This window comes from Lemur catta, chromosome 3, assembly GCF_020740605.2.
Source record: "Lemur catta isolate mLemCat1 chromosome 3, mLemCat1.pri, whole genome shotgun sequence".
NCBI classification, from domain to species: domain Eukaryota; kingdom Metazoa; phylum Chordata; class Mammalia; order Primates; family Lemuridae; genus Lemur; species Lemur catta.
This window is the reverse complement of record NC_059130.1, coordinates 9,370,738-9,385,161: the sequence shown is the minus strand read 5'-3', so window position 1 is coordinate 9,385,161 and position 14,424 is coordinate 9,370,738. Positions and strand designations below refer to the sequence as shown.

The 14,424-nt window shown below is 39.1% G+C and overlaps 1 protein-coding gene across 12 annotated transcripts in view; it reads right to left on the bottom strand.

Annotated features, from left to right (window-relative positions):
* The window catches only part of NTNG1 (netrin G1), a 320,109-nt gene that overhangs the window by 62,348 nt on the left and 243,337 nt on the right, over window positions 1-14,424 (bottom strand). For all 12 annotated transcript variants that reach the window (XM_045546662.1, XM_045546660.1, XM_045546669.1 and 9 more), the window contains exon 5: window positions 8,030-8,056. In XM_045546662.1, coding sequence (XP_045402618.1) covers window positions 8,030-8,056 — 27 coding nt within the window. The remainder of the gene's footprint in view (window positions 1-8,029; window positions 8,057-14,424) is intronic.

Sequence of the window (14,424 nt, the reverse complement as noted above, 5' to 3'; positions counted from 1 at the left end):
TTACCTCTTTGGGTGAACTGTTGTGGAATTTGTTAATTTCATTGTTTTCATAAATCAACTAGGGAAAACCTCTGGGTCCATGTGAAGGTCTCAGAGTGGTAGTTTACTACAAGGCAAAGGACACTGGGAGTCGGAGGATAAGTCTGGTCCCAGTTCTGCCATTGAGGAGCTGTCTGGCTGGTAATTTCTCTGGACTCCAGTTTCCTTTTCTGTAAGATAAAGACTCTGGATAAGAAATCGCTAAGGTTTCTCTCAGCTGACAAGTTCTCTCACTCCAGGGGTTTTCTCACGGCCCGGCAGCATCACACTAAAGTTCAGGGAAATATGAAGCCTGTTGAGATGAGGCATATGCCCTTTGGAGAATCCAGGGATTAAGAGTTCCCTGAATGATGGGGAAATTATTGCTCCATGCTCTGTCTGTGGATGTTTTGATGGTCACAGTGAAACCCAAATCGGAGTTGAGAAATTATCATCAAGGTGAGCAGAGGGATTACTATATGCTTGTAGATGGCCAATCATTTAGGAATATCCTTTTGTGAAAATTCCTTCTTCTTAAGGATCCTGGTCCCATATATGTGGGAAAATGGACTGAATTCGTCTTGAGGATCTCCTCGACTAGATTCCAAAGACATGTCTATGTATGGTGTGGAGACTACAATCATATAACCCACAACTTAAAAATAAACAAAATATCTGAAATGCCCATCAGATGCTATTCTGAATTTTCAAATTACATATATGGGAAGCCTAGAAAATATCTATTTAGGTGGGGCTTAAGATATGGTTCATGTAAATGGAGCTCAGGCTGGGTTGGAACCCCAATTCTACCACTTGGACAAGTCCCTTAACTTCTCTATGTCTAAGCCTTTTCTTCTGTAAAATCGAGAGAATGACACTACCTGCTACTGGTTGTTGTCAAGATTGAATGAGTTAATATTTGCTTGGCACCATAGTGAGCATTTAATAAATGTTAGCTCATTCTATGTGTGGTTGCTATTGTAATAAAAATCAGATTACTATGGTATAAACAGTTGTACTGATTTGAAGTAGGGAAAATAATGTGCTCCCTCTATTTTTTTTTTTTTGCAATCTTAGTTGTTCCCAAAGCAACTGATTCTGATAAGTAAAAAAGCTCACTTAGGATATAGCTTACTTTAGCAAATAATCCAGTTCTAGGGCCTATATCAATTATTATTGTTCAGAAAGCAATAGAAATTATTTTGTACTATTGTAGGAAATATTTTCTTTTTAACCTTTAAGATAAGGAAATGCTAATTTCCAAGTTTTTTTTCGGTTTAGAAGCACATCACTATAGAATGTGAATCAAATATGTAATTTTTCCAAAACTTTTAAGAACTCCTCAGAAAAACCTATTATATAACAATTTAGTTGTAGCAATTGAAATCAATTTTCATGAATGAGAAAAACTGAGATGCCATTTATAAAAATGAAGCTCTGGAAAAAAGTATTTTCCTCTTCTGTGCCCCAAGGAAAGCTCTCTGCACTGTAAGCTGGAGAGAGCTATGTTAGGATTGCTAACTCTGACCGTCTAGTGCTGACGCCATAGTGAATCGAGCTGAAAAGCAAGCTTGAAGCAGAATGCTAAAGACATTACGTTTACCTCAGGAAAGCTATGGAGGTAGCACTGCTTTAGAATGTTAAGTTGTCTTCCACAACAAATGGCATTCACTGAGCATGAATTGTAGGCAGCTTTCAAGTCACTTTGTGAAAATCCTCTGAGGACAGAGTACAATGTGACCATGCTTTCCTACCAAAAGGCAAGTTTACTGACTTTCTTTCTAGTATAGTCTGCCATGTACTATCTCAAGCTTTAGTAATTTAAATAAATGAGAAGGTGAATTCTACTGTCATAGAAGAATGAAAAGCGCCCTTGTTTGGAAATTGGACATTGAGCTGTAACCTTGGCTCACCCACTGTCCAGATGCTTTAGACAATTTATTTAAGCCTTAGTTGCCTTACCTGTAAAACGATGAGGTTGGATGAGTTGCTATTTAAACGTCCTACCAACACTAATGTTTACGGGATTTTTGATGCTAAAATATGGCACCTTGTGAGAAACAGGGGGCTACCATGCTATGAAAAGCCATTGCCGAGAGGATGTTATAAGCCTTCATTGAACATCCTTCTTCCTGGGCATATGAAGAGAATATCAGGTGGAGATAAAAAATCACAAGATCCCTTTGGGTTTATATAGTCACTGCTATTGTTCCACAGGAAATATGGAAATAGCATTACTGAAGCCGAGAAAGGAATCTACAGGAAACTCTAAAGCTCTCCAGGAGAAAACCCCAGCTCCTCAGAGGGAATCTTACCATCTTCACAGCTAGTTTCCTGCTCTCAGAAACATAGCAAAATGAAACTGGTGGGGAAGATAGAGTTTAATGTGATAGTGGTAGGGCTCTTCTTCAGATGATGCATAGAATTTTATTTGGCTATAAACAATAATCTCGATAAAGAAAAACTGGTTTACTGTCACAGAATATGTATAAGCATGTTTCACAATTTGCATAGCTAATTTCATGAACTGTTTCATGTTCCATAACATGTCTGACATCTACACGTTTCCCCTCTTCCTTAATATATTGGGGATGTTTGGCAGCGGAGGAAGGGCATATTTTGATGGTGGAAGGATCATAGTCCCCCATCCCTGTCCTCAGACATCATGTTTGTAAATTCTCCAGCTGACAACACAGTGGGGTATTAAAAAAAATGAACTTCTTTTTTTCCCTAGGACTCTACAGTGGCCTGCAAAGAAACAGATTAATTCAGGGCTCAAAAGGTCTTCTAAGGTGCAGTGCTGTGGATTGGAAAGAGTCTTGGGTAGGAGTCAATAAATCTAGAATTTTGCTTTTCTAATCTGTTGGTATAATATGAGCATAGCCTTTGGCATCAGATAGGCATTCCTGGCTGTATTACACGGGGCAAGTTACATAGCCATTGTGACCCTCAGATTCACCACTTGTAAAATGGAAATGTGGACACATGGGAACATCTTCCTACAATTCCAAGCAAAGAGCTCTGCCTGACTTTTCCAGGAAGTGGAGTGGCTAGTTGGACAGCTCTCCAATGACAGCCCAGGAAGACTTCAATTGATACCCACACCTTTGAGGTAACTGCTACAATGTGGGGGTTCACAGTTAACATGTTTTAAATTTCATCATTTGACCTTTTGGAGAACTTGGCAAATCTTTATTTAAGCTAGGAATTTCCTGACCCAACAGAGATAACTAGCAAAGGCAGAGATATCAGCTCACACTTAAAAAGTGGCTTGGCATTCTAAATTCACCTGGGGAAAGGTTAATACCTGAAAAAGTGAATTTGTTCAAGGTGGGCAATTGTTGTCAATAAAGATTAGTAAACGTCTCAGATGTTTTTTTTTTTTTTTGAGTGGGAGATTCTTTCCCCCTCCTCCATTGGAATATTTGATTTGTTCTTCAGGTTTAAAGAGGCAGCTATGTCCTAATGTTCATTCAACTTTAGGATAATCACATGGCTTCATGAATGTGAAATGCTAGTTACACAAATATGAAATGGTTCTGTGATAAGGATACTGGGTACATGACATAACAGTCCCAAAGGCATTTCACCTGGGACCTTAGCTTTCCTTCTAGAACATCAGCAAACAGCTCAAAATTAATGTAGCACACCATGCAATTTGCCATGTCGCTACACTAGCCTGATAATTTTTTTCCTCATTATATAAAACCTAATTAGTTAAAGGGCAATTTAAATGAAACTTTTATTTGGGGGATTTAGAAGTATTAAAGCAAAGGGGAAAAAAACCCAAACAAACATTGCAGCTCTCTAGATAGCATGAACATGATTATTAATAACCCTTGGGTGGGAAAATGATTAACCTTGTTATTTTCCTCACGATCCAGGTTTCTACAATAAATTGGTACTGCATAAAAATATTTGGATGCTGTATGGAAAACAACTTTTACACGGTCTCCAACTGGCATCAAATGTTTTAAAGTATGAAAACATCTCTGGGATTTCTCAACAGGCTGATGGATCCCTGCAGGTAGCATTTCCCTTGTTTAACAGTCCTGCCAATTAAATCAAATTAGAGATGAATTTTTACCTCTGTGATGAAGGAAATGCTTATTATAAGAGAAAACAAGAAAATGGGATATTTCCCTTGAGTGAAATGTGTTTTTTGTTTTTTGTTTTTTGAGACAGAGTCTCACTCTGTTGCCCAGGCTAGAGTGCCATGCCATCAGCCTAGCTCACAGCAACCTCAAACTCCTGGGCTCAAGCAATCCTCCTGCCTCAGCCTCCCGAGTAGCTGGGACTACAGGCATGCGCCACCATGCCAGGCTCATTTTTTTCTATATATTTTTAGTTGTCCAGATCATTTCTTTCTATTTTTTTTTAATAGAGATGGGGTCTTGCTCTTGCTCAGGCTGGTCTCTTGCTCAGGCTGGTCTCGAACTCCTGAGCTCAAATGATCTGCCCGCCTTGGCCTCCCAGAGTGCTAGTATTACAGGCATGAGCCACCGCGCCTGGCCTGAAATGTGGTTTTAAATTGAGTAAGTTGGGGATCAGGGAAAGGGATAGCCAAACAGCTTCGTCAATATTCTGTTTTATATATTAATACCATCATGCCAGTCATTTGAAAGTAATTTAAGAAAATAACCTATAGTCAGGTTCACAAAATGTTTACATCTCTCTTTATTTTTGTTGGTATGCTAAGAAATATTTCTGTTTATTTAAAAACTCCAAGTCATTTAAAATGATCTATCTTGATGTGATCGTTCATTCTGTGGTTGGTCTACCTTTAACTTCTAACCCATCTGTCATCGGCTTTTAGTAAGAGTGATAATCACCCACACAAATCTATTTGCACATTAGCCCAATTCTTGATGGTCTAATTTTGCTCTTTATGATATACTTAAATAGTATAATTTGTGAAATGATTTGCTTTTCAGGACCAAAGATCAGATCGTATATGTTAGAAGGTAATGATCAGTTTATCACTTTAACAAAAATACCCACACCAAGCCAACTGTTAATTTGGATTATCAGCATCAACAAATGTATACTGTATAAAATTGTGACTGTTTACTTGTAAGTGCGTAGTACATTTTATAAAAAATGAAATCTGAATGAATTACTACCACATCTTATAAAGTCAAGTCATAGATCATAAGGCTCAAATGGCTACAGATTTATTTATTTTGGGATTCATTAATTGCTGACAATATCATCAATATTTTTTCAGCCATGGCCAAAGCACATCAAAATGACTGAGTTTTAAATCAAGTACCCTTGGGATGATTGGAAAACCTATTTCTTAATAGATAGACAACAGCAGGTACAAATGACCTTAATAGAAAATTTGTTTCAAAAACATTTTTAGCAGATGATCGGAAAGGATGACCGCTCTGTCCATGCATTTAAACCTTAATACAGGCGCTGACATTTTGAGAACTCTACTGAAATCTATTAGGGCTCCAAAGCCTTTAGTCACTGTGTATATAGCATGTGTATGTAAACTTATGGTTACATACATCAATAACTTACATTGATAGTATACATCATTTATTTTCCTTGAGATACGCATTGATGATCAGAATCTCATGGGTGTTACATGTGTTATAACGGTATCTTCCTATATTGTCGTGGAATTACATTCATTGTTTCCTTCTTTGGGGTAAAGGGAAAAGCCCTGGCAAACACCCATACTTAGTTAAAAATCCAAGCAGCCTCCTCTTCTCTGGCTTGCACCTTGAAAACCCCATTCCTATGCCCTCTAGAACAGGCAGTGAGTCATCTACTTGTGAATTCTCGCCCTTTGGAGAGGAAAGGAATCCACCGGTGCACACAGCAACCAAGCCCACAAAGAAGGAACTTAGGAATGCCATTTAAGCAGCCTAGGAGATAACAATCATGTTTGATGGTTTTATTGTAAATCTCTTTACCTTAAAAGCCAGGCAACAGGCAAACTAGTCACATGTGATGTTGGGTGACCCCTGGAAGCTCTTACATCCTGCTTGCTGGAAATCTGAGAAAACAACCTTTAAACTCCAAGCAGAACAGCCAGAGGCATACTAAAGGTAGTTTACAAACTATCATTTTTAGTCAGAGGGTTTTTGTTAGGTGTTAGGAGTTAAATTTTCCTAGGTTCCTGACGATAAAGGCTAACGCATTTTCCAAAGGCACAACAAAGCATCCTTTCAGGTCACCACTGATTTCAAAATAAAACAAAGCAAAACCAAACTGGAATTTCCCGATTTGGTGTGTAAAAGGTCAACATCTGCTGATGCTCAGAGATGGGGGATGTGGTGGAGGCGGCCGAATGGGATGTCGAGTGAGCAGGACAGTCAGAGGGTCCATGCAACACACAACTGACACTCCAAACAGAAAGACACCCCAACGCCAAAGAACTACTTTTCCATCCATCCATTTCTGAAGCTTTCGACAGGCCAGACCACTACAGCAGCCTCCGTAATTTGTCTCCACTTGCTTCTGTTTGGTACCCTGTTGTTCTAAAATGCATGTGCAAATGCAATTGCCAAGGCCTGAAAGGAGCACATTGTGGGGTATGTATACAGCTAGGCAAGTGCGAAGGGGGATACTAATGCAGAGAAATTAGACCATTGGAGCTGAAGGTCATTTGCAAGTTCGTAGCACTGATGCTGTTTCAACAAGATCACAAAGGGGACGTGTGGCATTGGGCTGGTATCTAAATGGATGTGAACACTGTTTCTATTTACAAAGTGGCCAATTTTCATGGCATTTACCACATCCAGTTCTTAACAAATCAGTGTCCAGGCCTACTCACAAGCTTAAGTAAACTGGTTTGATTTATAAATTGGAAGACCTGACTGTGCATTTATAAGAAGTGGGAAGTTGTTTTATCCACATTATCAGAGTACGGCTTTTTAGATGGATGTTGGGTGTCGCAATTCTTCAACGGCTGTTTATACTGCGATCACCCTGCCTGGCACAGCACCTATAATACGGGCCTGTGCGGGGGACACCACAGTGAAAATTCTTCTCTTCATTTACAGTGCATAAGCTTGGCTTCCTCTGTACTTTATTTCCAATCAGTTATTCAGCTTTTGCGCCAAGGTTTTAGCCATCAGAGATAAAGCGTACAATATATAAAAATATGTAAACTTCTGCCCTGGAAAGTTATTAGACATTGTCTGACAAGCATTTCAGGTTAGGTGTTAAGGTATCATTGTTCTATATGTAAACAGGGAGCTTCAGACTGGCTCTCCCATGATAGCAGGGAGAATGTTCTTTGCAGTGAGCCTGGAGAAGTATTCCAGAGAGGCTTGAAGAGGGATTTCTCTTTAATTGCTTAGATTTCTAGCAGGATTTTCTAGCACTCTGAATCCTAAATTCTGCATGTATTTTTTATACCTCTTCTCTATCAAACTTAAACCTAAGTAGTCCCGGAGACATGGATCATTGTAATTGAGGAGGGAGCAATGGATGTACTGATTATCGTTTTCCCTCATTCCTCCAGAAAGCCTAGTGCTCGCAAACCTGCCTCTTTCAGGCCTTCACAAAGTCCAGAGTTTAATACATTAACGAAATTCCTTTTCCCTGGTTTCAGGGCCTTTGCCTTGAATTCTGATGACTGTGCCCCAGGCATTCATTCTCTGCTTTTCTAAATTCTGTTGGAAATCCACATCCAGTCCTAGAGGCAGAGTTCAATTTGTTTGTTGGTTACTAAGTAGGAGTAAGTAGGACATTTATATTTTTGCTAAAAGAAGTTATGGTTCTCTAAGTAATTGCACCTCTGTACAGGTGGCCTTCATTGGTCAAAAGCAGTCAGGAAAGTAGTGGCACTGCCATGGCCACAGAAGACTTATGCATAAATAACTACTTTATCTGCGCTCTCAGCACAGCTGGGCAGAAAACCAACACAAAAAATGGAATCCGCAAAGCAAGTCCCCTATTACATCAGAAATGGACACTGGGAAAATAGATCTGAGGAGCTGAACAACAAAGCAAAGCTAGGCTAGACTTGGTTCGGTGATTTTTTACTTACTACCAATACTGGAAATACTGGGGATACCTGGAGAGAAAGAAAACAACAAAGACAAGCTGTTAGTTATTTATTAGTACATGACATCTTTAACATAATATAAAGATATTAGTAACTTCACATTTGATAACATTCAGAACATTAGGAAATTGGCATAGAAAAAAAATATATATATGTGTATTGATTTCAACGGCTGATTCAAGGAAACCTTGTGACATCAAACATTTCATGCTTGCATACAAGGTTAACGAACATTTGCATGTGGTTCAAAACAGATACTGAGCTAGGCTTATGTTCTGTGCACAGAGTACCAAACACACACTTTGTGGACCTCTGCAAATATATCCACATGTGCAATAGATCTTTTTAAACGTGTTGAGATGCTTGTGTTAGCTGTTGAAAATCATTTGACACCTTATTTGATTAATCTCACATAACCATCATTTTTATTCCCCTTTTACTTGTCAGATATGTGGATTAAACTCTGTAATAGAAACTTAATTGAGCAGAATAATTCAAGAATACATTAGGTTGTTCATATTGATCATGGACTTCATCGATTTTTCAGCTTTCCCTTTAATTCACAAGTGGTGCTAAGGTAGTGGAGCCATTTCAGAATGTGGCTGGACTTTGGCGTGAATGTGGGCATGAATTTAGTCTGTATCCAGATTAAAACTCCAGGCTGAGCAATACAGTGTTGTAGCCAGGAGCGTGGCTGTCTGAGTCTGAAGCTTGACTTCGACTCCTGTGACCTTGGAGCAAGTTACTTACACCCTCAGTGGCTCAGTTTCCTACCTCTTAGGGTTGTTGCGAGGATTTTATAAACTGATAGATTTAAAGCACCCAGAGTATTGCTTGACAGGTAGTATGTGCTATATTCGTCTCTGCTATGATTAGTATTATTGTCGTAGCTGGTTCAAAAAGCATCACTGTAATAGATACTGCTAATTAAAAGCCAGAGATTTACACCCTTGCCCCTAAATTCAGGTAGCCGTGTGGGTGAGAGTCGGAGATGGTAATCAAATAGACCTGAGTGAGAGTCTTGCTTTGCTACTGACTAGTTGGGAGATTTCAGGCAAGTCCCCTAGCGGCTTTGTGCCTGCTTCCTCATCTAAAAAGGGGCTAATAATATCTACCGCATAGGGCTGTCATGGGGATTGAATGAGATAATCCATAAAAATGTCTGACACATGGTGTGTAGCCAATAAGTGATAGCTGTTAATGAGTTGTTCAGACTTGTTCTCCACATCATTGAGGTGTAGTAACAGGTGGTAACTGTAAGAATCATTAAGCTTCTATTTTAGTATTTACCTTTGAACAACTGCCTGCTGCTTATTTTAACTAGTCATTGGACCTTGCTCAGAGATTTCTTGCTTTGTATTCTTTAAAACCAAGAGCTATTTTCCTATTTCTTAGTGGGGAGAGGAGAATGAAGAAATAAGGTTTACTATCATTTTTTTAAAACCTCGCATAGAATGAAATTTTATTTTCAGGTGTTAGATATATTAAAAATCTCTTGATTTTTAAATGCTCAGAGTTTATAGTGCTTCAGCTTAACTAGTGATCACTGATCAACCCAGACTAGAAATCTAAATTTCTATTTCCGTGTTTTAACTCTATCCTATGAATTGAATTTCAAGCTGAATGCAATTTCTGCAAAGGACTGCTGAATTCCTGACCCAACACTCCAGCAGACTGTCTTTGCCACAGCATGACAGTGACTTGGTACTGCATCTTTATTTTTTTCCTTTGCAAATCCCCTGTTGAGTGAGATACGATGGCAGCATCATAATTTTAGTATCAATTGCAGAAGCTCCAAATTTCCCCATGATTGAAAATCCTGCTCCATTGCAAGGAACCGCTTGCCTGCTGTAATCCATCAAAGAGAATGGAAGTTAGGATGGCAGGAAGAGACTTTTCATGTGTTTTCAAACTTACAGGGAGTTAGAGGGCCATGCATAATGCAAGGTGAAGTTCTCCGGGTGTTTGGCCAGACACAACGGAGAGCAAACCTGCAAGACTGTTTGATGCAGCAGTTGAATACTTTAGAAAGATGCAGAAATTTTTCCATTCCTTTGGGGATACCAGTGCAGGGGAACAATGTTCATTCCAAGTATACAAACCTCACCAAACAAGGCTATTATGAGATTCTATTTTCCTCATGAAGACGTTTTCTATTACCTAACCTTGGATGCTTAAAATTCAGGCTTTTCCTCATCTTGTGGCTTACAATTTTTTGAGGTGCTGCCAGATGAATCACTTTCTATTCCACTGCTGTAAAATGGGAATTGCTTAGAAAAGATTTTTAAACTGCTCATTTGAATAAATATTTTTGACTTTGAAAATATCTGAACACCAAAGGATGTCCATTAGTATATTTTCAAATGTTATTTTTTTCTTAATGTTTCTCCTTTTAACATCCAAATACCTTGTTTTTGGTTCTCTACAGATAACTAAAGAATTTAGTAAACCCATCACATTCATTAAAAAGGCTACAGATAAGCTATGAGAAATCCTTCAAATACTCAAGGAAATAAGACAGGAAGACCTAGAAATGAATCGCAAGAACTCATTTCACGAGAGGTGGGGTGACTTTGGGGTCTGTAAGGAATGAATCAATGAATGCAATTCTATTTCACAACAGCCACTGTGCCCATAAGCCACGGGAATGAGAGTCAGATTGTGCTCAGAAAATTTCTAGGCAATGTTGGCAGTTTTTTAAACATTCCCTGTGAGGTGACAACTATTATGTAAAGAATATTTTTACCTTTAAAACTGAGCTCAGAAGTTATTTCTTCCCTTCATTCTCCATATCCCTGTGGGAGTTAGCTCCTCTCTCCTCTGTATAGGCCTCCACGATCAATTTACCAACTTAGTTTTTAATTGTTTGTGTGTCTGCCTGACAAGTCAGAGGGGACAAGCTCCATGTCTTGGTCCTTTCTATATCTCTTGTCTGCGTAGGACAATGCCTGATAATGGCAGAATTGCTCAATGTATATTTTAACAGAAATGTATTACTTGTTTCCATAATGGTTTCTATCATTGTGAAAATGCCACTTGTGGTTAAAGTATGATTTTGTCTCCTATAAAACATTCCACTGAGACATTTCTCAGAGTTCAGGATTTATGAATATTAATTGTTAATACTAACATTAAATATTGTCTTTGAACACATCCTCCATTCTGATAGTAAGAGTTATACAACGTGCAAATTTCCCTCAGTGCTTTGCTTTCCATGAAACTCTGAGCCTCAGAGCTCAGCTTGATGCTCAGCTGGGGAAACTGTTTAGCATTTAATGTTTGGCCTATTTTCTTTCCATTCCTTTTCTCAGATCTTCCTTTTAAATTCCTATTTTGATACTCTTATTTGTATTTGTCTTTTTTCCTATCCCACCCAGGGGCAAATACAGATTTGGTGGGATGTAAAATATATACAAATCTGAGAGCTCTCTTTAAGAGAAAGAATATAACATTAAAATATAAAATTAGAAAACAAATCGAATTTTTGTTTTTTTTTATTTACAAGGAGTCCAGTAAGGGACCCTGATGTTTAAACTTAATTAGCTTAAATCCACCTCTGGAACAACCTCAAAATACTTGGGAAAGATAAACAGATGACAGGTAGATAAAGAAGAAGGAAGGGAAGGAAGGAAGATACTAGATAAGCTAATTCAGGAAGAGTGATAAAAAATTGAGAGCTAAAAGAAATTTAAGAAATCATCTTATTCAACCATTTCATTTTACAGAGGAGGCATAAAGAGATGCACGTGACTTGCCCTTTACAGTCAACATTGGAGCCTGTGATTCCTAGTCCTGTCTGGGACATTGCTAAGCTTGCACTGAGGAAATGAAGCACAGGTGTGCATGAGCTTTAATAGAAGTTTCTGCAATGCACAGTATATGTTTATAATAGCAATGCTGCTTCTAGAATAGAAACGCTGCTTCGGCCAGAGACATGCATACATGTTGAGTAAACCAGAAGGCCATTATGCCCCCATGTGCCAATAAAATGAGAAGGTGTTAGCCTTGTAGGTACTTGTAGTTATTCTCGCCTCAACCCGCCTCTCCTGTCCCCACATTTATTTTAATGTTTGTTCTAAGGGTATTCTGCTGTAATTAGAAAGAAGAGAACCTAGTAGAATCATATAAGGTAATGATGTGATATTTTCTTTTTCTTTTTAAAAAATTTTACTACCCTCCCACACCACGTAAATAGCTAAAGGGTACATAGTTAACCCTAAGGAAGTCAATATGATGGAGATCTCAGAAATAAATACCCTGATCTTCAGAAGCAGATTAACGCGATGCTAAAAGCCATAACGCCTTTTGAGAACCAATGGAAGATTCAGCAACTTTTCAGCAGGAAGGAAGCAGAAGGGATAAGGCTTTGGCGTGCTTCAGAATTACCACTGTTGTGATAGATGATTTGACAAAACCCATCAAGTAGGCAACTAGATCTCATAGCCAGACTGAAGCCATTGGGAGCTCTAACTCCAAAAGAACTTCTTTTAGCCGAAGAGGTAGGTAACGAGCAAGAAAACATTCTGCAGACTCATTTGGATTCCAGAGGAATTACTTCCAATGTCCTTCCAGCCTCAGCCCCTGGTTCAAACTGCAGTTGATGGGAGGTGCTGTGAGTTGTCTCTGAGGGACTTGAAAGTGAGGGAAATAAGATTGCCTTCACCAGAGTATGCTGTGAAATCATCATATAAATGACCCAAGCAGAGATAGCTAAAGTCATTTTAGAGCAGTAGCAGGGCTTGGGGCTTGAGTGTATGTGACAGACTTGACAGAGGTGACATCAACCTGACTTACTGTGTTAACATAACTGAGGAGTGGAAGAACCAGCTAATCAAATGTGGAAGCCTCGCGAACGGTGCATCCAGAAACGTATAGCGGCAGTACTGTCCTACCATTGTCTCAGGAGAGAGAGTGGTAACCTGTAAACTTCCAGACGTTCAGTGTCCTGTTGGCACGAGGGAGGCTAACCCTGCGGGGTGGACATGGCAGGGTGTTTCAGCCTGATGTTATTAGCATTCAAGTCATTTAAGCTTCCTGATCCCATGCTCACCAAGCAACCTTCTGATTATCATCTGGCTCTGCACGTAGACTTAATTACAGGGAAGAGAATACGCTGGTCATAAGGACTTGAATAATCTGGACACCGTAGCTGTTACTTCATATTGTGGATGAATAAACAGGCATTTGGCCACAATATATCTCCCCATATAGCTGCCAAGGGGAGATTTGCTGATCCTGTGCTGGATCTCAGTGAAAATGTAATGACCACAGCAACTAAGTTCATTGTGGCTTACCGTGTGCCTGGCACTGTCTAAATGCCTATGTGTTTTAATTCATTTAATTTTATGACAACCCTATGAAGTCAATAATCAGGCTGATTTTACAGATGGGGGAAACTCAAACACATAGAGGCTGAGTAACTTTCCCAAATTGTCTCAGTCAGTTGGGAAGGAAATTTGACCCAAAAGGTCCAGGTTCCAGAGTTTGGGCCCATAACCACCACTCTATACTGTCCCTTAATTTATTGCAGGACCAGATCTCTTATCTCCAGTTCTCAAGTAAAAAAAAAAAATTGTGAAAACTGAAAGTTTTTTTCAAGATATACCTGCGGTATAACCTAATGTGCTCTGAGCTACTTATGTGGAAAAACTGGAATGGAACTGATGTGAGTTTATTATTTATAGCCCTCCCCTATCCCAGTTGGTGAGAATAATAATATATTTGCTGCAGAAATATTAAAATGTTTGATTAAATGGTGCTGCCTAATATTCTGCTGTGGGTATTGTTGTAATATAATACATGTGCACTGTATTACCTTTCTAAAATCCTAAAAATGTTGAATTCCAAATTATATCTGCTCCCATGTGCTTCAGATGAGGGGCTGAAAACTGGCGGTTATACATAAGTAACTTGGTATTCTGGTTATATACTGGGCCTACAAGCTTGGTCATACATATATGGGCAAGAACGTCTCTTACTGGGCTGACAGAATTAGGGTCAGAGCTTGACAGTGGTCAAGCCACCCAGGCAGCAAATGCCACGTAGGGAGGCCTGTGAAAACCAGCCAGCCAATGTGCCATCTCTAGATGGTTGGATGGGCCATTTGCATCAGTGAGTCTTTTTCCTGTTGGATTTCCTCCAAGATCTCAGATGGTCTCTCGCTGTAGGAGACTGAAGGCTCTTGTGTTAGAGCTGATGACCTGTGAAGACCACATATTCCAGGAGACAAAAGAGGATCTGTGGGAGGCCAATATTTCCACATACGCTTTACAGGGGTGTTAGGTTAATTTATGTATTCATCAAAATAACTAATTCTACAAACATATATGAAGACCAGGAATAAAACATGGCCCCACACTTAGATTGCTAATGTTTTA